Source organism: Salmo trutta, chromosome 2, assembly GCF_901001165.1.
Source record: "Salmo trutta chromosome 2, fSalTru1.1, whole genome shotgun sequence".
In the NCBI taxonomy this organism is placed as follows: Eukaryota; Metazoa; Chordata; class Actinopteri; order Salmoniformes; family Salmonidae; genus Salmo; species Salmo trutta.
This window is the reverse complement of record NC_042958.1, coordinates 52,031,377-52,057,931: the sequence shown is the minus strand read 5'-3', so window position 1 is coordinate 52,057,931 and position 26,555 is coordinate 52,031,377. Positions and strand designations below refer to the sequence as shown.

At 46.1% G+C, this 26,555-nt stretch overlaps 1 protein-coding gene across 2 annotated transcripts in view; it reads left to right on the top strand.

Moving 5' to 3' along the window:
- Window positions 1-26,555, top strand: part of LOC115156882 (protein phosphatase 1B) — a 30,382-nt gene that overhangs the window by 449 nt on the left and 3,378 nt on the right. The window contains exons 2-7 of one of the 2 annotated variants that reach the window (XM_029704693.1): window positions 19,031-19,525; window positions 19,974-20,147; window positions 20,276-20,449; window positions 25,117-25,234; window positions 25,818-25,929; window positions 26,047-26,104. In XM_029704693.1, coding sequence (XP_029560553.1) covers window positions 19,043-19,525; window positions 19,974-20,147; window positions 20,276-20,449; window positions 25,117-25,234; window positions 25,818-25,929; window positions 26,047-26,104 — 1,119 coding nt within the window. In that variant the 5' untranslated portion in view covers window positions 19,031-19,042. The remainder of the gene's footprint in view (window positions 1-19,030; window positions 19,526-19,973; window positions 20,148-20,275; window positions 20,450-25,116; window positions 25,235-25,817; window positions 25,930-26,046; window positions 26,105-26,555) is intronic. The other variant, XM_029704687.1, reaches the window with a different exon arrangement.

The window sequence follows — 26,555 nt, the reverse complement described above, 5'->3', positions numbered from 1 at the left end:
AGCTATCTGACGTTATCGCAGAGATAGCTACTCTATTGATTCTCGCATGCTGTTGTGTAACGTTAGTTTGGGTAGCAGCTAACATTAGCTAGCAAGTTAGCTGCTTTGGCTACTTGCGTTTGACTGCCAACGCTGCTTTGGCTACTTGCGTTTGACTGCCAACGCCGTCTAAAAGGTGCATCAATTGTTTTCCAATTCCGTGCGTGGGCTGGGAACTGTCATTGTTTTGCTAACAATTTACCTAACTAACGTTAGCCACCTATTTTTCAGGTGACATCTTGCCAGTTAACTGTATCGTTTGGTTTGTTGGCAGTTGTGTTTAACGCGTTTAACCTAATCGGATCAAATGTAATATTATTAGCCCAGTTAATTATATAATCGCCTCCCCCACTCCACATTTTGCTGCGCTTTCTCCTCAACTGCGTTAAATTAGCATCGCATATTTTACAACTCAGTCAGACACATACTGGCATTTGGCTAACTGACGTTAACCATTGACTACAGTTAGATAACTATCCAACTAGTTAACTAAAGCAATGCTGGTGGTCTGTGATGGCCAGTCTGGGTGATTTGGAATATTACCATAAATGTAGTTTTCTAATTTGTGACCCAGGACTGGTGCTTTCACCATGCTACAAACCCCTGCTACTGCACAGTTAGAGCAGGGCCTATATGGTTTGGCGTCGGTGTAGCAGTGGGCCAGGTGGGGGGGGGTGTGTGGCAGTCTGGGGTGACCCTTGAGGGGCAGTGGGCGAGGTCCGTCACCTGCTGACCCAGATTGTGTAAGGTCACCTAGACTCTGACCCCCTAGCTATTCTTCAGGTATATAAAGGTATACACAGAGTAGTGACTCAAATAAAAATGTATTTGTCACATGCACCGAATACAACAGGTGTAGTAGACCATACAGTGAAATGCTTACTTACAAGCTCTTTCCTAATGATGCAGAGTTAAATAAGATAAAAACACAAGAAATATGCAGTGACTCTAGGATGGATGAATGTTATGTTAACTTGGACAGACCTTTAGCATTGACACAGCCCTATCTTTATCACTACTGGAACTAAGATGGAGATTAGGGAGAAGAGACAAGGCAGGGAAATGGAGTGACAGGATGAAAGGTTCAGTACAGGGTCGTGTTCAGGCCGAATGTAACTATACATGTTCTGAAACCAAAATGTTAGACTCTGAACAGACACTGATCTTCTCCCCTGGTCCTGGAGAGATACAGGGTGTGCAGGTATTAGTTCCAGACCAGCACTAACAGACATGATTGGTTCCACTAATCAACTCCCATCAATATATCGGTTAGCTGTATCAGGTGTGTTGGTGCTGGGCTGTAGATCTAATTCGACTGGATAGGTTTCCACCCATTCTGAGAGTAAGATGAACTAGTCAACATTTTGGACACACCTACTCATTCCAGGGTTATTCTTTATTTTTTACTATTTTCTACATTGTGGAATAATAGTGAAGACATCAAAACTATGAAATAACACAGTTGGAATCATGTAGTTACCAAACATTTTTTAAACAAATCAAAATACATTTGAGATTCTTCAAAGTAGCCACCCTTTGCCTTGATGACAGCTTTGCATAGTCTTGGCAATCTCTCAACCAGTCTTGAAGGTGTTCCCACATATGCCGAACACTTGTTTCCTGCTTTTCCTTCACTCTGCAGTCCAAATCATCCCAAACCATCTCAATTGGGTTGAGGTCAAGTGATTGTGGAGGCCAGGCCATCTGATGCAGCACTCCAACACTCTCCTTCTTGATCAAATAGCCCTTACACAGCCTGGAGGTTTGTTGGGTCATTGTCCTGTTGAAAAACAAACGATAGTCCCACTAAGCATATAATAACCAGATGGGATGGTGTATTGCTGCAGAAGGCTGTGGTAGCCATGCTGGTTAAGTGTGCCTTGAATTCTAAATAAATCACTGACAGTGTCACCAGCAAAGCACCATCACACCTCCTCCATGCTTCACGGTGGGAACCTCATGTGGAGATCATTCGTTTACCTACTCTGCATCTCTCAAAGACATGGCGATTGGACTCATCAGACCAAAGGACATATTTCCACCAGTCTAATGTTCATTGCTTGTGTTTCTTGGCAAGTCCCTTCTTTTTACTGGTGTCCTTTTAGTAGTGGTTTCTTTGCAGTAATTTGACCATGAAGGCCTGATTCAAGCAGTCTATTCTGAACAGTTGATCTTGATGTGTCTGTTAGTTGAACATTGTGAAGCATTTATTTGGGCTGCAATCTGAGGTGCAATTAATTCTAATGAACTTATGCTCTGTAGCAGAGGTAACTCTGGGTCTTCCTTTCCTGTGGCGGTCCTCATGAGAGCCAGTTTCATCGTAGCGCTTGGTTTTTGCAACTGCACTTGAAAAAACTTTCAAACTTCTTGGAATTTTTCAGATTGACTGACCTTCATATCTTAGTAATGATGGGCTGTCGTTTCTCTTTGCTTATTTAAGCTGTCCTTGCCATAATATGGACTTGGTCTTTAACCAAATAGGGCTATCTTCTGTATACCACACCTACCATGTCACAACAGAACTGATTGACTCAAACACGTTAAGAAGGAAAGAAATTCCACACATTTACGTTTAACAAGGCACACCTGTTTATTGAAATGCATTCCAGGTGACTACCTCATGAAGCTGGTTGAGAGAATGCCAAGAGTGTGCAAATTTGCCATCAAGGCAAAGGGTGGCTATTTGAAGAATCTAAAATATATTGAACACTTTTTGGCTACTACATGATTCCACATGTTATTTCACAGTTTTGATGTCTTCACTATTATTCTACCAAGTGTAAAGAAGAAAACCCCTTGAATGAGTAGGTGTGTCCATACTTTTGACTGGTACTGCGTATACGTTCAAAGGCGGACATATTGTGTTTTCTGATGACTCCATTGGCTCAATCTGTTATGTTTGGCCATACAATCTCTGTACGGCCGTACCAGGGTTTCCATTCAACTTGACAGGGAATGGTGTACATAACCCATGAGGGAGTCCACCCACGGTGCTCAGAATGAAAAATCACATTTCAATTATGGGAATTCATCTTAACAGAACATGCATCTCCTCTAATTTAGCAACCAATAAAACTTCATTTTCAAACTTTTGCCAATCGCAATTGGCAGGAAAACTCCGTTCTAAACAGCGCATCTTAGAGCTTTTCCATGTGACAGAGATACATCTCTATTAGAAACTTAGAGGGGAAATCTAAAGATGCAACAACTAAGATGGGTTGCTAATATGACTAGGATTGTGCCTTTGACTTCAGGAGAATGAGGATGTGTAGGCTATTGAAAGAAATTAACAAAAATAATATCATTACTCCTGTCTAAACAGAATAGAAAAACACCATCAGAAAGCGTGACTTAGCCACAGAGGAATTGAGGATCATTTGCTTTTTATTTTTTATAGCTGTGGATTGTTTAAAATCACAAGCATGTAGGCCTATGCCTATTTGGGAATTGCGTAATTTGGCCAGCGCACGTGGCAATAGGCCTAGCTTATTATTGAGTTGCGGCCATCAGTGGAAAACATCTCAAATATGTGTGAAGATGTCTTGAGTATAATTAAACATTGAGACGAGGAGGGGGTTGTGGCGACGATATAGGCGCGTTTCTCGCCAGAATGGTTCAGCTGTCTCCTGCCAATTCTTGCACATTCATCGTTTTGTTGTGTGAATTGTTTTCCCTTTTGTTTATTTTGATCAATTCCACATTACATTTGTCACTGGTAGTAAACATATGTAATGGGGAATTGATCAAAAGAGCAGTCTAAGACATAGAAAGTGAGGCAGACAGGCGGAGTAGAGATTAATTACATTTGAAAGAACATGAATTGATCATTTTCTACTTTTTTTGTCGGCTTTGTGTATTTTGACTTAGTTGACAATGGAGGTTTTTGGCCTACTGCTGCATTGGCCTATAGGCTGAGTTTTATGCGCTCATTTTAGCCGCCAATAGATCACGGTGTATTAATGTGTCCATATGGCAGAGGCTGGTGATCACGGTGTATTAATGTGTCCATATGGCAGAGGCTGGTGATCACGGTGTGTCCATATGGCAGAGGCTGGTGATCACGGTGTGTCCATATGGCAGAGGCTGGTGATCACGGTGTGTCCATATGGCAGAGGCTGGTGATCACGGTGTGTCCATATGGCAGAGGCTGGTGATCTCGCATTAGTAGATTTTTATGATTAACCACGTGACAATTATCTTAAAATAAGTTATTAATGAAATAACTGTTCCATGCAAATGTACATATAGGAAATGATAACTGGCATGCAGATCAGTAGACATGGTAGGATAAATTGTAAGCTTCCCCAAACTTGAAACTCACACGCTGACTATGAAGTCGTTATAAAATAATTGCCTCCGTGTTTCCATGGTCGTATTTGTCTATAGGCTAATTTGAAGCAAGGTAAGACATGCCTCTTAATATATAGTAAAACATTCAGGTTTCACATAATTAAGTAGGCCTATGTTTTCAAAATGCATACTGCCTCCAGCTCCCTTTTGTAAAGTGATGTTGATGCACCGAGAGCCTGTTGACAGCACTTCAATGGTGAATGGGAGGTGCGCTTCAATTAGGCTTCCAGTTGAGAAATGGAAATAGTAGCTATTTTCATGCAACAAAACTGTTTTTAACACGTTTGCATTTATAATTGTTGCTCAATAAATGGGCTTATAAAAGCAGGTTTTAGTCCAGCAGCTGAGCAGTCGCAGGAGAAATCCTGCTCAAAAGGGGCCTGCGTATGATGTACGCGTGTCATAGTTGTATAAGTCATTTTTTATTTGACCTTTATTTAACTAGGCAAGTCAGTTAAGAACAAATTCTTATTTACAATGATGACCTAGGAACAGTGGGTTAACTTCCTTGTTCAGGGGCAGGACGACAGATTTTTACCTTGTCAGCTCTGTGATTTTTTTTTTTCCCTAGCAACCTTTCGATTACTGGTCCAATTCTCTAACCACTAGGCTACATGATGACTAATGAATACACACACGCCAATTTAATTCCACTGTATTATGCAAATAGACCGATAAGCACAACGGTCAAATGTATACTGAACAAAAATATAAGTGCAACAGGCAACAATTCCATAGATTTTACTGAGTTACAGTTCATATAGGGAAATCAGTCATTAGGCCCAACTCTATGCATTCCACATGACTGGGAATACATTTATACATCTGTTGGTCACGGATACCTTAAAAAAAAAAGGTGGGGCCATGGATCAGAAAATCAGTCAGTATCTGGTGTGACCATCATTTGCCTCATGCAGTACGACACATCTCCTTCGCATCGAGTTGATCAGACTGTTGATTGTGGCCTGTGGAATGTTGTCCCACTCCTCTCCAATGGCTGTGCGAAGTTGCTTGATATTGGCGGGAACTGTGACACGCTGTCATACAAGTTGATCCAGAGCATCCCAAACATGCTCAATGGGTGGTATGTCTGAGTAAGTAGGCCATTTTCACCTTCCAGGAATTGTGTACGAATCCTTGTGACATGGGGCTGTGCATTATCATGCTGAAACATGAGGTGACGGTGGCAGATGAATGGCACGACAATGGGCCTTAGGATCTTGTCACAGTATCTCTGTGCATTCAAATTGCCATAGATCAAATGTGTTGGTTGTCTGTTGCTTATGTCTGCCCATACCATAACCCCGGCCGCCACCATGGGTCACTGCTCACAACGTTGGCATCAGCAAACCGCTCACCCACACGTCTGCCACTTCTCCAGTGTGCCAGTGGCCATCGAAGATGAGCATTTTCCCACTGAACTCTGTTACGATGCCGAACTACAGTCTGGTGAAGACACCGGTGAGACTGTTTCTGGAAGTTTGTGCAACAATTCTTCAGTTTTGCAAACCCAGTTTCATCAGCTGTCTGGGTGGCTGGTCTCAGACCATCCCGCAGGTGAAGAAGTCGGATGTGGAGGTCCTGGGCTGGCGTGGTTACACGTGGTCTGCGGTTTGGAGGCCGGTTGGACATACCATTTTAGAGAATTTGGAAGTATTGGAGGTGGCTTATGGCAACAACTCTTGTGGACATTCCTGCTGTCAGCAGGTGTGTCAAGGGCGTGGCCAATGGTGAGGCTGTTGACCCAAAAATGTACAGGCCCTCCTGTTGGCCGCGGTGACATTTTGCTGTTTCAAAGCAAATTTCCTGCAATTCTACACATTTTGTCATTGCTTATCTGACTCAAACACTCAGGGTCCTCCCGAGTGGCGCAGCGGTCTAAGGCACTGTATCTCAGTGCTAGAGGTGTCATTACAGGCCCTGGTTCGATTCCAGACTGTATCACAACCGGCCGTGATTGGGAGTCTCATAGGGCGGCACACAATTGGCCCAGCATCGTTAAGGTTTGGCCGGGCGAGGCCATCATTATAAATAAGAATTTGTTCTTAACTGAGTTGCGTAGTTAAAGGTTAAATTATAACAAAATCAATGACAAAAATACTCAAATGCATAATTTTTAGAGTTTTAGATTCTCCCTGGTTTTAGTCATTTTAAGTTTTCACAAATCTTTTTTTCACCCCGAATAATATATATTTTTTTACTGTTTGGACATAGGCGGCCCGAATAAACACTTAGGTGGTCCGCCCAAGACTTTCTATGCCATTTTTTTTTAACTAAAATACGAATTGTCATTCTAAAAAAAAAAAATAACCAGTCTGAATGACGCAAATGCCCATGGCAGAGGTAAACAGCGGACAGTGTGCTTTTCTTCATTAAGTTGTCAACAGCGAAAGAGAAGTCTGATTTTCGCCCTGATAGACCTGATTCTGTTACAAAAGGGTTTTATGGTGAGTGTTTTACTTTGCTCTGTTACATGTCTTTTGGAAACTCACCTGTACTTGCTATTTGAAATGGGGAAAATAGCATACTGTCAGGGTAGCCTGGAGGGCTAAATGCGCAGCACACCATTAGAGAACACTATATTCAAAAGTTTGTTTTATAAATAAAGTCAGAATCTGAAATGTCATGCCAATGTCAAGTATAATTACATTTAGACAAAGCTTTTTCATAGTTAAAATAGGCATACCATTTCTTTTTCTCCAAAACTGAACACATCGAGTTATCGAGTACTAACGTCCTTTCGTTTATCCGGATATTCCATTAACCATCCCTAGTGTGTAGGGTCTTAGAACCAGGTTAGGCAGAGTTGATATGAGATGGGCCCACTTAGTATGGACTGGGAGAACAGCAGATCATGTCCTAAAGGTGAGATGCTAACTCTCGCTCCCTGGCTGGGCTTGAGGCCAGAGGGGTCTGGTCAGGGCAAGATGAGCATTGTCTGCAGAAGGTTGTGTGTGTGTGTACATTATATGCCATGAGATGGGTGTGTCTGGGTGTTGGCCAGAATAACTCAAACCCAGAATGTGGTTTGGGGTGTGTGTGTGTGTGTGTGTGTGTGTGTGTTGACTGGGTGATTAAGTGAGTGTAGCCTATAGACAAGAAGCAGTATATTGGAAGATTCTAAATGGATCTGTGAACAGTTTAAAAAGTGTACTTGTGTGTGACCACAGAGCTGAACTCAGAGCTCATTCTCTCTGCAGAGCCAGTGGATCTTGGCAGCCATGTCAGGGATTTTTCAGGATCAAAATGGGGCTTAGGTGGTGGGCCGGGGCAGTGGGCTTGGCCAATGGCGCGATCGCCGACTGTACATTTTTGAGCCCCTCTTGGCCGCAGAGACCAAATGTTGCCGTTTTTAAAGCAAATTTCCTGCAATTCTACACATTTTGCCATGGTTCATGCCATTTTCTTAACCTATCTGAGTGACTCAAACATAACAAAATCAATGGGGCCTTGACAAAAATGTCACCCCCCCCTTGTTTTTTAAAATCTTGGTGTTTTTATCAACAACAAGTTATAGGTTCATCCTCTTTCCTACATGGTTGATATCTGCTTTTAGTCGTTTTAAAGGTGGACTCAGCGATATGACGTAGATGCGCAAAGTAAACCGCATAGTGGGTACATTTCAGCAACAACAAATAAGAGCGTTGGAGTGTGAGGCTTAACTTCGCCGCTATCTTGGTCCCCTGGCTCCCACATTGTGTGTGTGTGAAGCGACGTATCGGTGCATGTGCACGGCTGTGTTTGACTTAGAGTGAAGTCTTGTATCTCGCTCATTGCAATATTTGCCGTGCAGCTTATGCAACATCCGCTGACTAGCTTGAAATTTCCACAGAAAATCTTTTGCCACCCCTTTTGATCACTTTTCTAATGCAGAAAAAGCCTCTGTGTGGGAAATCTGGTTTCGGTCTGAGGGTTGAATGGTCGAGTGTGTGCTTTCGTCCAAGTGAGGGGGTGTATGTGTCTCAATAACAGCTATGCCTATGTCACGTGTGTGTGTGTGTGTGTGTGTGTGTGTGGCAGTCCATCTTAAATGACACAGGTGAGTAAAAGGGGTGCTAAGAAAGGTGTGTTTCCCTCTCGTTTCAGGCTGGGCTATGCGACTACCTCTAACACCGTACACACACTGCTCCCGTTTTGCGAGATTGTGTGGACTGAGGTAGCTGAATGAAGCCTAAACTGCATAGTGAGTTTGTTTTATTTTTAGAGAGTAGTACTGCTGCCTAACATGACAGAGACACTGACAGAGTGGGAAATCAACACCAGCCACCAGCAAAATGCTAGATTGTCTGGTAAGAATGTCTATTCTTACTAGCCACATTGGCGGGTGGTCACAGCATTTGGGAGCGGTTGTATATGTATATATATTTTTTTCTTCCCATAGTTCTGTGCGTATGTCAATGCTGGAAGAGTCTCAACGCTACGGTGGTGAAAGCAGGGTGGGGTACTGCGTGGGTTCATACAATAGACAGAAAGATGAAGACCTTGCCTGCTGGAAAAGGGATAGAAACCCCTTTGATATATTGTTTTAACATTACAAACCATGTGCATGTGATTTCTTGGATTGGACAAAATGTGAGTGGCTGGTGAAACGTGGGCTGTGGCTGGTGGACCACAAAGCGCACACAAATGAGGAAGAGGTAGCCTAGAGGTGAAGATGATTGAGTTATGGGGCTAGTGGATGGATGCATAGGGGAGGGGCTAGTGGATGGATGGAGGGGCTAGTGGATGGATGGAGGGGCTAGTGGATGGATGAATAGTGGGAGGGATGGAGGGAGGGGCTAGTGGATGGAGGGGCTAGTGGATGGATGGAGGGGCTAGTGGATGGATGGATGGAGGGGCTAGTGGATGGATGGATGGAGGGGCTAGTGGATGGATGGAGGGGCTAGTGGATGGATGATGGATGGAGGGAGGGGCTAGTGGATGGATGCATAGGGAATAGTGGGAGGGAGGGAGGGGCTAGTGGATGGATGGATGGAGGGGCTAGTGGATGGATGGATGGATGGAAGGAGGGGCTAGTGGATGGATGCATAGGGAATAGTGGGAGGGATGGATGGGCTAGTGGATGGATGCATAGGGAATAGTGGGAGGGATGGAGGGAGGGATGGATAGTGGGAGGGGTTAGGGGAGGGAGGAGTTAGGGGATGAATGGATGGAGGAATAGGGAATAGTGGGAGGGATGGATGGATAGTGGGAGGGATGGATGGATAGTGGGAGGGATGGATAGTGGGACTAGTGGAGGGATGGATGGAGGGACTAGTGGAGGGATGGAGGGGCTGCAGGGGTTTTTGGAGGGATGGTTGAAGGGAGGGGATGGATGGATGGATGGGCTAGGGGATGGATGGAGGGGCTAGTGGATGGATGGAGGGATAGGGAATAGTGGGAGGGATGGATGGATGCATAGGGGAGGAATGGATAGTGGGAGGGATGGAGGAAGGGGCTAGTGGATGGATGGAGGGGCTAGTGGAGGGAGGGATGGCTGCAGGGTTTTTTGGAGGGATGGTTGGAGGGGCGAGTGGGTGGGTGGAGAGCTAGTGGGTGGATGGATGGCGGGGCTAGTGGGTTGATGAATGGATGGAGTGGCAAGTAGAGGGATGGATGGATGAATGGGTGAGCTAGTGGGTGGATGGATGAATGGGTGAGCTAGTGGGTGGGTGGATGGAGGGGCTAGTGGGTGGAGGGATGGAGGGATGGGTTGGTGGATGGAGGGATGGGTTGGTGGGTGGATGGATGGAGGGGCTGGGTGGATGGATGAGCTGGATGGGTGGAGGGGCTAGTGGGTGGATGGGTGGAGGGGCTAGTGGGTGGAGGGATGGATGGATGGGCTAGTGGAGGGAGAGATGGATGGATGGAGTAGCTTGTTCAGGGAGGGAGGGGCTAGTGGGTGGAGGGAGGGATGGAGGGGCTAGTGGGTGGAGATAGGATGGATGGAGGGAGGGGCTAGTGAATGGATGGATGGCTGGAGGAATGGGAAGATTGATGGGCTTGTGGTGGGATGGATGGATGGATGGGGGGTTAGTAGAGGGATGGATAGATGGATGGATGGAGGTGGTTTACATACAGTAAGTTGACTGTGTGCCTTTAAACAGCTTGGCAAATTCCAGTAAATGATTTCATGGCTTTAAAAGCTTCTGATGGGCTAATTGACATCATTTGAGTCAATTGGAGGTGTACCTGTGGGTGTATTTCAAGGCCTACCTTCAAACTCAGTTCCTCCTTGGGGAGGGATGGATGATGCAGGGGCTAGTGGAGGGAGGGATGGATGATGCTGGGGCTAGTGGAGGGAGGGATGGATGATGCAGGGGCTAGTGGAGGGAGGGAGGGATGGATGATGCAGGGGCTAGTGGAGGGAGGGATGGATAATGCAGGGGCTAGTGGAGGGAGGGATGGATAATGCAGGGGCTAGTGGAGGGAGGGAGGGATGGATGATGCAGGGGCTAGTGGAGGGAGGGAGGGATGGATGATGCAGGGGCTAGTGGAGGGAGGGAGGGATGGATTATGCAGGGGCTAGTGGAGGGATGGATGATGCAGGGGCTAGTGGAGGGAGGGAGGGATGGATGATGCAGGGGCTAGTGGAGGGAGGGAGGGATGGATGATGCAGGGGCTAGTGGAGGGAGGGAGGGATGGATGATGCAGGGACTAGTGGAGGGAGGGAGGGATGATGCAGGGGCTAGTGGAGGGAGGGAGGGATGATGCAGGGGCTAGTGGAGGGAGGGATGGATGATGCAGGGGCTAGTGGAGGGAGGGAGGGATGGATGATGCAGGGACTAGTGGAGGGAGGGAGGGATGGATGATGCAGGGACTAGTGGGAGGGAGGGAGGGATGGATGATGCAGGGGCTAGTGGAGGGAGGGAGGGAGGGATGGATGATGCAGGGACTAGTGGAGGGAGGGAGGGATGATGCAGGGGCTAGTGGAGGGAGGGAGGGATGATGCAGGGGCTAGTGGAGGGAGGGATGGATGATGCAGGGGCTAGTGGAGGGAGGGAGGGATGGATGATGCAGGGGCTAGTGGAGGGAGGGAGGGATGGATGATGCAGGGACTAGTGGAGGGAGGGAGGGATGGATGATGCAGGGACTAGTGGGAGGGAGGGAGGGATGGATGATGCAGGGGCTAGTGGAGGGAGGGAGGGATGGATGATGCAGGGACTAGTGGAGGGAGGGATGGATGATGCAGGGACTAGTGGAGGGAGGGAGGGATGGATGCAGGGACTAGTGGAGGGAGGGAGGGATGATGCAGGGACTAGTGGAGGGAGGGAGGGATGGATGATGCAGGGACTAGTGGAGGGAGGGAGGGATGGATGATGCAGGGACTAGTGGAGGGAGGGAGAGAGGGATGGATGATGCAGGGACTAGTGGAGGGAGGGATGGATGATGCAGGGACTAGTGGAGGGAGGGAGGGATGGATGATGCAGGGACTAGTGGAGGGAGGGAGGGATGGATGATGCAGGGACTAGTGGAGGGAGGGAGGGATGGATGATGCAGGGACTAGTGGAGGGAGGGAGGGATGGATGATGCAGGGACTAGTGGAGGGAGGGAGGGATGGATGCAGGGACTAGTGGAGGAGGGAGGGATGGATGCAGGGGCTTGTGGATGGAGGGGCTGGCTAGTGGATGGAGGGGCTGGCTAGTGGGTGGGTGGATGGATGCAGGGGCTAGTGGGTGGAGAGGGATGAGGGATGACTGGATGGAGGGGCTAGTAGAGGAATGTTTTCATGGATAACAGCAGTGGAGAGGAAGACTGGATAGGAAGAAGGGTGAAGGAGATAGAGGAGGAAAGGTAAAGATATGATTAGAGTCTGCCAATTTATTATTCCAAACAATGTTTTTGAGATAACATATACAAAAATGAGTCAAGCAATGGGAATGTGTTTTATCTAATAGTGTACTATTTATTATTCAAGATTGGAAAGGAAGGAGAAGGAAAAATTGAAGGGAGTAAAAAGAGTGAAGTGAGTGTAGAAGAGTGAGGTGGAAAGGTAAAGAGAAGGAAAAAAAGGAAGACGAGTGAAGAAAAGAGGAGAAAGATTGGTGGAGAATAAAAAGTTAAGAGAGTAAGAAGAGCGACACAAGGAGAGTGAAGAAGAGCAGACGGAGGTACAATGGCTCTTTCCAAGAAACAGAAATGCACTTTTTATGACATGAGAGAATTTCCATTTATACTCTCAGGTCAAGATGATAGAATTGTGCACGGCACCCTTTGTAATTCCTCTCTTTCAATTGACTGCCGTGGAAGAACGGCATTCGTAGAACATCAACAGACGAAAAGCATAAAGCCTCTCTGATTGCCCGTGTTGGTATGCCCTCTGTCACCACATTCTTCAAGAAGGTAGAGCCTTCCCAAGAAGAATATGATTTAGCTGTGCAGGAGGGTGTCTTTGTATACCACGCTATGCTACACAATTATAGTTACAGATCTATGGACTGCACAGCACAACTGGCACGGAAGCTTTATGAGCCAAAGTTTACATGTGCTAGGACAAAATGTGACACCTTAGTGAGTAACGTGTTAGCACCATGGGCAACTACATTTACCTCATTTAGCAGATGGTCTTATCCAGAGCGACTTACAACTACTTTGGTAACACAGGACCTAGACCAGGTTGAATTTGTGTCCCTGTCCATTGATGCGTCCAATCACGGACATGTAAAGCTGCTGCCAATAGTAGTCAGATATTGTAAGATATATGATGGCAGCACATCTGTGGAAACAAAACTGCTTGATTTTGTTGAATTGGAAGGAGAAACAGCAGAGGAGATTGCAGCTGAGGTCCTGGTGGTCAACCAAAAATGTAACCTGGAAAACATTCTCTGCCGACAACACAAATACCAACTTTGGTGGACTGAATAGGCTGGGGAGGGTCAATGTCCATACCAAAGTTAAAAATGCTCTGCAGCAGGAGATGATTGCCTTAGGTTGTCCTGCACACATCATTCATAACACGGCCAGAACAACTTTGGATATGATGTTGAGTACCTGCTCACAAAGATATTTTCACATCAGAGTAGAAAGACTGAAGAGCTTTTGTGAGTTTGTTGTCCAGGAGTACCATAACATTTTAGGACACAGCCTTGTTCGCTGGCTGTCCTTGCTCCCTGCTCTAGAAAGAGTTCTGAAAATGTATGTGCCATTGAAATCCTTTTTTCTTTCCCGAAGACAAATACCCTGTTGTCCTGCGAACAATGTTCGAAGAGCCACTGACTGAACTTTGGCTGGCCTTTGTCCATGGAAACTTGACTGTATTCAATGACATGATCAAGATGCTTAAAGGCTAGGACCGCTGTGCTGTTGAGTCTGCTGTAATTGTGAGAAACGTTGAGGCAAAATTGATTGCAAGAGGTGATGACTTCTGAGAGAGCTTGAGCAAAATGGAGCCATGTCTAGAGAGCTTTCTCAAAACATCCCAATCATTCTTCACTATGGCTGTGAACTACTTGCACGCATGGAGAAAGCACACAGATAATCTAAAATATTTACATTGTCTCCTTTTTTAAAAAGGCAACCTCAATGTGAAGAGATCCAGAAGGCATCAGGCACACTGGGGCATTTTTCCTGCAATGTGACCATCAATGTGGATGCATTGTTTGACGAGGTTACTGGCCTGCAAGAGTTCCTGAAGGGGGGATCGATTGAAGAGTGGAAAATATCTGAGACACCGCTTAGTCAGAGATGGAGCACGGTGGTTACCCACTTCAAAGAGAATGACATCCCACACCCTAACCTGGCTAGATTAGCATCTGTTGTCATGTGCTTACCTGGAAGTAATGCACCAGTCGAGAGAGTGTTCTCCCAAATGAATGATATATGGACAGCAGCAAGAAATAGGTTCACTGTTCCTACCATCAAGGCCATGCTTATTGTGAAGACCAACTTCAACCTCACCTGCCAGGAGTTCATGGAGAAGCTGGCCAAAGACAGCAATCCTGAAGAAAATACATTCTTCTGAGAAATATACAGTTGAAGTCGGAAGTTTACATGCACCTTAGCCAAAGGCATTTAAACTCAGTTTTGAACAATTCCTGACATTTAATCCTTGTAAGCTTCCCACAATAAGTTGGGTGAATTTTGGCCCATTCCCCCTGACAGAGCTGGTGTAACTGAGCCAGGTTTGTAGGCCTCCTTGCTTGCACGCGCTTTTTCAGTTCAGTTCTGCCCACCAAATTTTGTATTCGATTGAGGTCAGGGCTTTGGGATGGCCACTCCAATACCTTGACTTTGTTGTCCTTAAGCCATTTTGCAACAACTTTGGAAGTATGCTTGGGGTCATTGTCCATTTGGAAGACCCATTTGCGACCAAGCTTTAACTTCCTGACTGATGTCTTGAGATGCTGCTTCAATATATCCACATAATTTTCCTGCCTCATGATGCCTTCTATTTTGAAGTGCACCAGTCCCTCCTGCAGCAAAGCAACCCCACAACATGATGCTGCTGCCCCCATGCTTCACGGTTGGGATGGTGTTCTTCGGCTTACAAGCCTCCCCCTTTTTCCTCCAAACATAACGATGGTCATTACGGCCAATCAGTTCTATTTTTGTTTCATCAGACCAGAGGACATTTCTACAAAAAGTACGAATCTTTGTCCCGATTTGCAGTTGCGAACTGTAGTCTGGCTTTTTTATTGCCGGTTTTGGAGCAGTGGCTTCTTCCTTGCTGAGCGGCCTTTCAGGTCATGTGGATATAGATACTTTTGTACCGGTTTCCTACAGCATCTTCACAAGGTCCTTTGCTGTTCTGGGATTGATTTGCACTTTTCGCACAAGTACATTAATCTCTAGGAGACAGAACACGTCTCCTTCCTGAGGCACTTTGTGGCTGGGGAGTTGGTCTGGGTCGACAGCCCTCTAAGGAAAAAAAGGCAGATGCACCAAGTTGGACAGTCACTGCAGTGTCCTGGAAAGGGTAGGGGAGGTTGTTTACCGGGTGCAGCTTCCTCCCAGGGGGAGAAAGGTGGCACTGTACCGGGACAGGTTAGCCCCATACAGAGGGGCCTCTTCTCCCGAAACCCCAGGGACCCCCACAATTCCCCTCTCTGGCAATGACATTCTCCAGGCACCCACCCCCAGAGACTTTGTTCCCTCGGGGACAAGGGACTCTGTGTAGCGACCCGCACAGACAGCTGTGTGTTGTGTTAGGCTATTAGTTGGTTGTGTTGTACTTACCAGTAACCAGTTTTCGCGGGGTCCGACATGCCAATCAACCTGCTATCTGCCCATCATGGGAATGCCTGGAATGTTCGGATGCCGGGCATCCTGGTGGTTGGCAGAGTGGCATGGAGGGGGGTTGGGCAGGGGGATGGAGCATTGGAAGTTCAGACCAGGGTTAGCCATTGTTCTCTCTCTTACGTCTGGCCTTCACAAGAGAAGGTCACGGTTGTTTTATAGGGTATCCTTCATTTATTTGGTGAGGGCTACGGCCAAACAGTAGCCTGTGTGAAGTTGGGTTAATAAACCGTAACCTCAACCCCCTGTCTGGACAAATGTTCCTTTATGATCTAGTCAGGTCATTACAGTATGCAAACTTCAGACTTCAACTGTATACTATTCTGTTTTTTTTTCAATTTTGTTCATGTTCACCTTTGCTCTTAATCTACCCAGACTACCAGAACCACTGAGTGGCTGTTCAGATCGGACAGTTCTGTCTTGTCTGTAGTGTTTCTGTAATATAGTTGTTTTCTCTATCACAGTGTGCCTGTTAGACTAAATACATGAAACTGGAATTGTCCCCCTTTTTTATTTCATAGATAATAACATTGGATATTTTAATGATATATTGACTGCTGAACTGGAAAAGACCCTGGTTTTCATTTCAGAAATCTGGTCACCTTAAACTCGAAACTCTTTGATAACTGGTATACCTTGCTAGCTAATTTAGCTCATCAAACAGTATTTTCATAGGTATTTCTGCGCAATGGCACTTATTCGAGCCTTGCATCTCATATGGGCCTAACTGTCACTGCTGGTCATCTAACTTGCCTTGTAGCAACATGGTTGCATCAGTTTTCATTGGGCTATAATAGTTTGGTAGCTAACGCTGGCTAGCTAATGTTAGCGTTGCTAGCATGCTAACGTTAGTTAACAACTATACACCATAGTCGTGGGTCTGCAAAATCAAGCAAATGGTTTTGAACTCATGACAATCATGTTTTGTTATTGTAGTGGCTATTGCTGTTTGGTTAGTTTTTTGCTTAGTGACATGGCGAATATCATATTTTGGGCATTTAACTCTGATTTTAATTAGCTATGTATCTAATCTGGTTTCGATATGAGAATGGGTGAAGTCCCAAATTCCCACGAGATACTGCAGGAATTTGTGTGCTCATGGATACGGAGCCCCAGAAATATAAAATCTGGTCACGGATTAGGAGCCACTCCCTTAAAAATATCACGGCCTCTTGAGATAAGGATATGGCACATGTCAATATCACAATTTTTTTTAAATAAAAATTTGATTAATCGTGCAGCCCTACATTGACCCAATAGCAGCCTCAACTAAATTACATTTCAGAGGGGGAAATCTAAATCAATATTAACATTTTGAGACGTCATAGCCATTATGAACTTCGTCAAAATAATCTAAGATGATGACTTTTTACGTTTTTGCCTAAGATCTTAGTCGCGCAATTTTTACATCTAACTAAGATGTTTGGTGCAGTATTTCACCATGAAAAAATGTGCATGAAAATGAGTCGTTTCTCGTTGAATGACAACACACTTTATTGAATAATCCTTACTGTTGACCAATCACCCATGAAAGGGCATAGATTTAGACTTTCAGTTTGCCTCCAGAATATTTTTTGTGTGCCCGAACAACTGAAAAATCCCTCACCAAAGTCCAAAACATCATCATAATATATCCACAAACTCCACCGAACTGTTTCGGCCGGGAAACACGTGGACGCCTGAAGTCTCCCTCGCGTCTCTTCTCTCTCACTGTGTACAAAAGAAGACATTGCTTATTCTATGCAAATGTTGTTGATCGCAACAATAAAAGTCACAAATGAAAGGGAAAATAATTTTTCATCTGTAGCCCCATGAAATCAGCCTATTCACTAAGCATTCACCTACATTGTGAATAGGCCTAGGCTTCATCTTGATTTCTGCAGTTTATCAATAGAGATTTACTGTTCAAATAAATTATTACTTATGTTATTAGGAACAAAGTTAAATTGATTGTATAAACCACACAGATCAGGTCATTATCGCCACAGGACAACGCAGACGGAATCATGGAATTCGGACATTAAAACGGAATTCAACTTTTTTTTTTATCGAACTTATTAGTAGGATATCAACTAAATGCATTAATTAGCCCAAGTTAATCGTAATGCATCAGTGATTTGTATTTTCATGTCACTTTCTGAAACGGCACATGAATGCCCCGTCTGTGTGTTTAGCCGTTAGTGGTGATGCTAATGAAAACAGTCTTCTGGTAGATGGAAAGGCTTTCCCATAAACCTTCTCAATTAAATGTTAACTACAAAGTATCCTATGGCTACCTGGCAGAATTATATATTATTTGTATCAATCCAGTGGCCATTTTGTTTTGCAAACTCTGCAATAACATGAGCACAACCGAAACATCGCTAACCAAACAACTGTCTCTGGCTGGTGGAAATAGTAGCACCTGTGGAAATAGTGGCACCTGTAGCACCTGTGGAATGTGGCACCTGTAGCACCAGTGGAAATAGTAGCACCTTTGGAAATAGTGGCACCTGTAGCACCAGTGGAAAAAGTGGCACCAGTGGAAAAAGTGGCACCAGTGGAAAAAGTGGCACCAGTGGAAATAGTAGCACCTGTAGCACCAGTGGAAATAGTAGCACCTGTAGCACCAGTGGAAATAGTAGCACCTGTAGCACCAGTGGAAAAAGTAGCACCTGTAGCACCAGTGGAAAAAGTGGCACCAGTGGAAAAAGTGGCACCAGTGGAAAAAGTGGCACCAGTGGAAATAGTAGCACCTGTAGCACCAGTGGAAATAGTAGCACCTGTAGCACCAGTGGAAATAGTAGCACCTGTAGCACCAGTGGAAATAGTAGCACCTGTAGCACCAGTGGAAAAAGTGGCACCAGTGGAAAAAGTGGCACCAGTGGAAAAAGTGGCACCAGTGGAAATAGTAGCACCTGTAGCACCAGTGGAAATAGTAGCACCTGTAGCACCAGTGGAAATAGTAGCACCTGTAGCACCAGTGGAAAAAGTAGCACCAGTGGAAAAAGTGGCACCAGTGGAAAAAGTAGCACCGGTGGAAAAAGTGGCACCAGTGGAAAAAGTAGCACCGGTGGAAAAAGTGGCACCAGTGGAAAAAGTGGCACCAGTGGAAATAGTGGCACCAGTGGAAATAGTGGCACCAGTGGAAATAGTGGCACCAGTGGAAATAGTGGCACCAGTGGAAATAGTAGCACCTGTGACACCAGTGGAAATAGTAGCACCAGTGGAAATAGTTGCCCCTTATGACACCAGTGGAAATAGTGGCACCAGTGGAAATAGTAGCGCCAGTGGAAATAGTAGCACCTGTAGCACCAGTGGGAAAAGTTAGTCTAAAACCTGTACCTCATGGACATAAAAGAGAAGTGTCAGACTTCCTAAAGGTAACATTGACATATTAACGTATGACTGTGTTGGTAATGTACCTTATGTATTCTTTGTCTGTCAGCAGTGTGTAGGTATGGGGGCGTTCCTGGACAAGCCTAAGACTGAGAAGCACACGGCCCATGGCCAGGGCAACGGGCTGCACTATGGCCTGAGTAGCATGCAGGGCTGGCGGGTGGAGATGGAGGATGCCCACACTGCTATGGTGGGCCTTCCCCAAGGTCTCAACGACTGGTCCTTCTTCGCCGTCTATGACGGGCATGCCGGCTCCCGCGTCGCCAACTACTGCTCTGCCCACCTGCTGGAGCACATCCTGTTAGGGGGGGCAGAGTTCACCCCGGGGATGGGCTCAGTGGAGGGCGTGAAGGATGGGATCCGCGCCGGCTTCCTGAGGATCGACGAGTACATGCGCAACTTCTCGGACCTGCGGCATGGGTTGGATCGCAGCGGCTCCACGGCAGTGGGTGTGCTGCTAAGCCCCTCCCACCTCTACTTCATAAACTGTGGCGACTCCCGGGCCGTGCTGAGCCGAGAAGGGCGAGTTGGATTCTCTACACAGGTACAATACTACACACTAGACCAGGACTCTCCAACCCTGTTCCTGGAGAGCAACTGTCCTGTAGGTTATCACTCAAACTCTAATATAGAGCACCTGCCTCTAATAGTTAGCTGGTTGATGTGCCTAACCAGGTTAGTTACAACTGGGGGTGGAGTGAACCTACAGGAGAGTAGCTCTCCAGAAATAGGATTGGAGAACCCTGCACTAGATATATACTGGGATACACACACTCAAAGGGAGAGCGGGTGGGAGGAGGGATTTTCTACACAGGTACAATACTGAGGGTGAGTAAGGGGAGAGGGTGGGATTGATGAAGAGACTGAGCGATAGTAAAATTAATCATGTATTTTTAGGGGATCAGTTTGAGCTAGGCGAGGTGCAGAAGCTCTAATCTTGATGGTGTAATGAGTAGTTATTTGGGATGCACATATGATTCCACCCCTTTTAGGACCACAAGCCGTGTAACCCCAGAGAGAAGGAGCGTATCCAGAACGCAGGGGGTTCAGTGATGATCCAGAGGGTGAATGGTTCCCTGGCCGTGTCCAGAGCCCTGGGGGACTATGACTACAAGTGTGTGGATGGGAAGGGTCCCACAGAACAGCTGGTCAGCCCAGAGCCAGAGGTGTGTGTTTTTGAAAAGCCTTTATTACTGTAGCATGTTGATTGGAACAGCTTATAGTTCTTTGTCCTTGTTGAGGTGTGTGTGTGTGTGTGACCTCTCAGGCTGAGGTGTGTGTGTTCCTCCCCCAGGTCTGTGTGTTGGAGCGTGCTGCGGAGGGGGATGAGTTTGTGGTGCTGGCGTGCGATGGGATCTGGGATGTGATGTCTAACGAGGAGCTGTGCGAGTTCGTCAGGTCCCGGCTACAGGTGTTTGACGACCTGGAGAGAGTCTGCAATGCCGTGGTGGACACCTGCCTGCACAAGGTACACACCACACAATGTTTCTGCCACTGTCTCTTATGACCGAAAAGAGCTTCTGGATCTCAGAACAGCGATTACTCACCTCGAACTGGACAAAGATTTTTTCTTTAATGAGTCAGACGCAAAGGATTTACTACTGCAACCGGACCAGGCCCAAATCCCCGTCATTCGCATGAAGAGATGGCACTGCTACAGATCCGGGTACCTTGTGAGAATTCGTTGGCGAGTGGGTAACCCGCCTCTTCCATCATATAGGCCAACATGCAATCATTGGAGAATAAACTGGATGAGCTCCGTTCGAGATTATCCAACCAAAATTGTAATATCTTATGTTTCACCGAGTCGTGGCTGAACGACGACATGGATAATATACAGTTGGCTGGGTTTTACGTGCATTGGCAAGACAGGCTAGCTACCTCTGGTAAAATGAGAAGTGGTGGTTTGTGTCTATTTGTCAATAACAGCTGGTGCGCAAAATCTCATATTTGAGGTTTTGCTTGCCTGAGGTAGAGTACCTCATGATAAACTGTAGACCACACTATTTACCAAGAGAGTTTATCTATATTTTTCGTGGCTGTCTATTTACCACCACAATGCGATGCTGGCACTAAGACCGCACTCAATGAGCTGTGTAAGGCCATAAGCAAACAAGAAAATGCTCATCCAGAGGCGGCGCTCCTAGTGGCCAGGGACTTTAATTTAGGAAAACGTATCTGTTTTACCTAATTTCTACCAGCATGTAACATGTGCAACTAGAGGATAAAAAACTGTAGACCACCTTTACTCCACACACAGAATGCATACAAAGCTCTCCCTCGCCCTCCATTTGGCAAATGACCATCCTCTTGCTTACAAACAAAAACTGAATCAGGATATACCAGTGACTCGCTCAATACGAAAGTGGTCAGATGACGCAGATGCTAAGCTACAGGACTTTTTTGCTAGCACAGACTGGAATATTTACTTTACCTTTTATTTAACTAGGCAAGTCCATTTAAGAACAATTATTTATTTTCAATGACGGCCTTGTTCAGGGGCAGAATGACAGATTTTTACCTTGTCAGCTCGGGGATTCGATCTTGCAACCTTTCGGGTTACAAGTCCAACACTCTAACCACTAGGCTTCCTGCCGCCCCCAGGATTCACCCAATGGCATTGAGTATACCACATCAGTCACCGGCTTCATCAATCAGTACATCGGTGACGTTGCACCCACAGTGACCGTACGTACATACCCCAACCAGAAGCCATGGATTACAGGCAACATCCGCACTGAGCTAAAGGGTAGAGCTGCCGCTTTCATGGAGCGGGACTCTAACCCGGACGCTTCAAAGAAATTCTGCTATGCCCTCCGACGAACCATCAAACAGGTTAAGTGTCAATAAAGGACTAAGATTGAATCCTACTACACCGGCTCTGACGCTTGTCGGATATGGCAGGGCTTGCAAGCTATTATGGACTACAATGGGAAGCCCAGCCATGAGCTGCCCAGTGACGCGAGACTACCAGACGACTTAAATGATTTCTATGTGCGCTTTGAGGCAAGTGAAATTGAAGCATGCATTGGCGCACCAGCTGGTGCGGACGACTGTGTGATCAAGCGCTCCATAGCCGATGTGAGTAAGACCTTGAAACAGGTCAACATTCAAGGCTGCGGGGCCAGATGGATTACCAGGACGTGTACTCGGAACATGTGTTGACCAACTGGCAAGTGTCTTCACTGACATTTTCAAACTGTCCCTGACTGAGTTTGAAACATGTAGGTATTACAAGTAGACCAGCATAGTCCCTGTGCCCAAGAACGCTAAAGTAACCTGCCTAAATGACTACCGATCTGTAGCACTCATGTCTGTAGCCATGAAGTGCTTTGAAAGGCTGGTCATGGCTCACAACGCAATCATCCCAGAAACCCTAGACCCACTCCAATTCGCACACTGCCCCAACAGATCCACAGATGATGCAATCTCTATTGCACTCCACACTGCCCTTTCCCACCTGGACAAAAGGAACACCTACTGTTCATTGACTACAGTTCAGCGTTCAACACCATAGTGCCCTCAAATCTCATCAATAAGCTAAGGACCCCGCGACTGAAAATCTCACTCTGCAACTGGATCCTGGACTTCTTGATGGGCCGCCCCCAGGTGGTAAGGGTAGGCAACACATCTGCCACGCTGATCCTCAACATTGGGGCCCCTCCTGTAGTCTCTGTTCACCCGCGACTGCGTGGCCAAGCACAATGGGGCTGTAGTGGAGCAAGTCTAGAGCTTGGTGTCCACATCCCCAACCAACTATCATGGTCCAAACACACCAAGACAGTCATGAAGAGGGCACCACAACGCCCATTCCCCCTCAGGAGACTGAAAAGATTTGGCATGGATCCTCAGATCCTCAAAGTTATACAGCTGCACAATCGAGAGCATCCTGACTGGTTGCATTAACGCTTGGTATGGCAACTGCTCAGCATCTGACCGCAAAGCGCTACAGAGGGTAGTGCGCAAGGCCCAGTACTTCACTTTGGCCAAGCTTCCTGCCATCCCGGACCTCTATACCAGGCGGTGTCAGAGGAAGGCCCTAAAAATCTCCAGCCACGCAAGTCAGACTTCTCTGCTACCACATTGGAAGCGGTACCAGAGTGCCAAGTATAAGTCCAAAAGGCTCCTTAACAGCTTCTACCCCAAGCCATAAGACTGCTCAACAGTTAATCAAATACCCCCCCCATTTTCTTTTACGCTACTGCTACTGTTTATTATCAATGCATATTCACTTTACTTCTACCTACATGTACAGTTCAAAAAGTTTACATACGTCAGAAGTTTACATACACCTTAGCCAAATACATTTAAACTTAGTTTTTCACAATTCCTGACATTTAATCCTAGTAAAAATGTACGGTCTGAGGTCAGTTAGGATCACAACTTTATTTTTAAAATGTGGAATAATAGTAGATTTATTTCAGCTTTTATTTCTTTCATCACATCCCCAGTGGGTCAGAAGTTTACATACACCAAATACTAAATGATTGCCTTTAATTTTTTTACTTGGGTCAATTGTTTCGGGTAGCCTTCCACAAGCTTCCCACAATAGGTTGGGTGAATTTTGGCCCATTCCTCCTGACAGAGCTGGTGTAACTGAGTCAGGTTTGTAGGCCTCCTTGCTCGCATGCACTTTTTCAGTTCTGCCCACAAATGTTCTATAGGATTGAGGTCAGGGCTTTGTGATGGCCAATCCAATACCTTGACTTTGTTGTCCTTAAGCCATTTTGCCATAACTTTGGAAGTATGCTTGAGGTCATTGTCCATTTGGAAGACCCATTTGCGACCAAGCTTTAACTTCCTGACTGATGTCTTGAGATGTTGCTTCAATATATCCACATCCTTTTCCTGCCTCATGATGGCATCTATTTTGTGAAGTGCACCAGTCCCTCCTGCAGAAAAGCACACCCACAACATGATGCTGCCACCCCCGTGCTTCACGGTTGGGATGGTGTTCTTCGGCTTGCAAGCCTCCCCCTTTTTCCTCAAAACATAAAGATGGTCATTATGGCCAAACGGCTCTTTTTGTTTCATCAGACCAGGGGACATTTCTCCAAAAACTACGATCTGTGTCCCCATGTGCAGTTGCAAACCGTGGTCCGGCTTTTTTATGGCGGTTTTGGAGCAGTGGCTTCTTCCTTGCTGAGCGGCCTTTCAGGTTATGTCAATATTGGACTCATTTTACTGTGGATATAGATACTTTTGTACCTGTTTCCAACAGCATCTTCACAAGGTCCTTTGCTGCTGTTCTGGGATTGATTTGCACTTTTCACACAAGTACGTTCATCTCTAGGAGACCGAACGCGTCTCCTTCCTGAGCGTTATGACGGCTACGTAGTCCCTTGGTGTTTATACTTGCGTACTATAGTTTGTACAGATGAACGTGGTACCTTCAGGCGTTTGGAAATTGCTCCCAAGGATGAACCAGGCTTGTGGAGGTCTACAATTTTTTTTCTGAGGTCTTGGCTGATTTCTTTTTGATTTTTCCCATGATGTCAAGCAGAGGCACGGAGTTTGAAGGTAGGCCTTGAAATACATCCACAGCTACACCTCCAATTGACTCAAATGATGTCAATTAGCCTATCAGAAGCTTCTAAAGCCATGACATTTTCTGGAATTTTCCAAGCTGTTTAAAGGCACAGTCAACTTAGTGTATGTTAACTTCTGACCCACTGGAATTGTGATTAAGTGAAATAATTTGTCTGTAAACAATTGTTGGAAAAATTACTTGTGTCAAGTAGATGTCAAAAAAGTAGATGTCCTTACAGACTTGCCAAAACTATAGTTTGTTAACAACAAGAAATATGTGGAGTGGTTGAAAAACGAGTTTTAATGACTCCAATCTAAGTGTATGTAATCGTCCCACTTCAATTGTACATATTACCTCAATTAGCTTGACTAACCTGTACCCCCACACATTGACTCAGTACCCCCTGTATATAGCCTTGTTATTTTATTGTTACTTTCTTTCTACTTAGTAAATGTTTTCTTAATTCTTATTTTTCTTTTCTGCATTGTTGGTTAAGGGCTTGTAAGTAAGCGTTTCACAGTAAGATCAACACCTGTTGTATACATCAGATGTGACCTATACGATTTTATTTGACGTTCTAACCCTCTCTGTGTGTGTGTGTCCAGGGGAGTAGGGATAACATGAGTGTGGTGTTGGTGACTTTACCGGGAGCTCCCAAGGTGTCTGAACAAGCTCTGAAGAAAGAGGAGGAACTGGACAAATACCTGGAGACGCGTGTAGAGGGTGAGAACAAGCACATCCTCTCTGAGAGCTTGGACACACTGCACCGAAGAACAGCTAAAAGCAGAGTGGCTGCCCTATCGCTAGCTGTCGCCGCAGTGTGTTTTAGCCAGCCGCCCTATCGCTAGCTGTCGCTGCAGTGTGTTTTAGCCAGCCGCCCTATCGCTAGCTGTCGCTGCAGTGTGTTTTAGCCAGCCGCCCTATCGCTAGCTGTCGCTGCAGTGTGTTTTAGCCAGCCGCCCTATCGCTAGCTGTCGCTGCAGTGTGTTTTAGCCAGCCGCCCTATCGCTAGCTGTCGCTGCAGTGTGTTTTAGCCAGCCGCCCTATCGCTAGCTGTCGCTGCAGTGTGTTTTAGCCAGCCGCCCTATCGCTAGCTGTCGCTGCAGTGTGTTTTAGCCAGCCGCCCTATCGCTAGCTGTCGCTGCAGTGTGTTTTAGCCAGCCGCCCTATCGCTAGCTGTCGCTGCAGTGTGTTTTAGCCAGCCACGAGCAATGGCTGTTTGCGCCGATTCAACATGTAGAATCTGTTTAAAGGCAACCGGCCATCCATCTTTCTGTTTCCAATTTAACCCTGTGTCTGTCCATAGACTTGCTGGGTGGCTGTGGAGAAGAGGGGGTTCCTGACCTGGTGTCTGTTCTGAGGTACATCGCCTCTGAGAACATCCCCAACCTACCACCTGGAGGAGGCCTGGCCAGCAAGTAAATACTACACACACAAGCACACACTCACACTGAAGAAATGTACTTCATTTTCTTTTCAGATAAATCTTCACTAATGCACACAAACGATAATGTGTAATCTGTGTGTGTGTTCAGGCGCAGTGTGATCGAGGCGGTGTACAGCAGGCTGAACCCACACAGAGAAGAGGAAGGGGTGAGTAACTCTCCTTTGACCCCTGACCTCCCACCTCCACAATGACCCACTCCAGGCCAGTCACAACAGCACCACCCTCTGGGCAGGGGTGTGAATGGGCTTCGAGGACCTTCGATTACCAAGCGTGATCAAAATGGAGTATTTGATCCAGAGTCGAGACTTTGTTTCACATGACATGAATACGGCTCCCTGATGTTCCTGCCATGTCCCAACCTTTTAGATCATCCCACCAAAGTCCAGGACGTCTTAAGAACAGGAACTAGCTATATGGCGTAGTCTAGTCTGTCTTTACTGTGCCTGTGTTTTGGGAGTTGGGACTCGTAGTGTGGGATTGGAAGGCACTGATGGCTTCTCCCCTCCTCACTGGACAAAGACAATGTCACTACAGGTATCTGGCCACAGGGGTAGGGCTAGTGTGGTGTGAGAAGCGTTCGTGCAAGGGCGTGTGCAA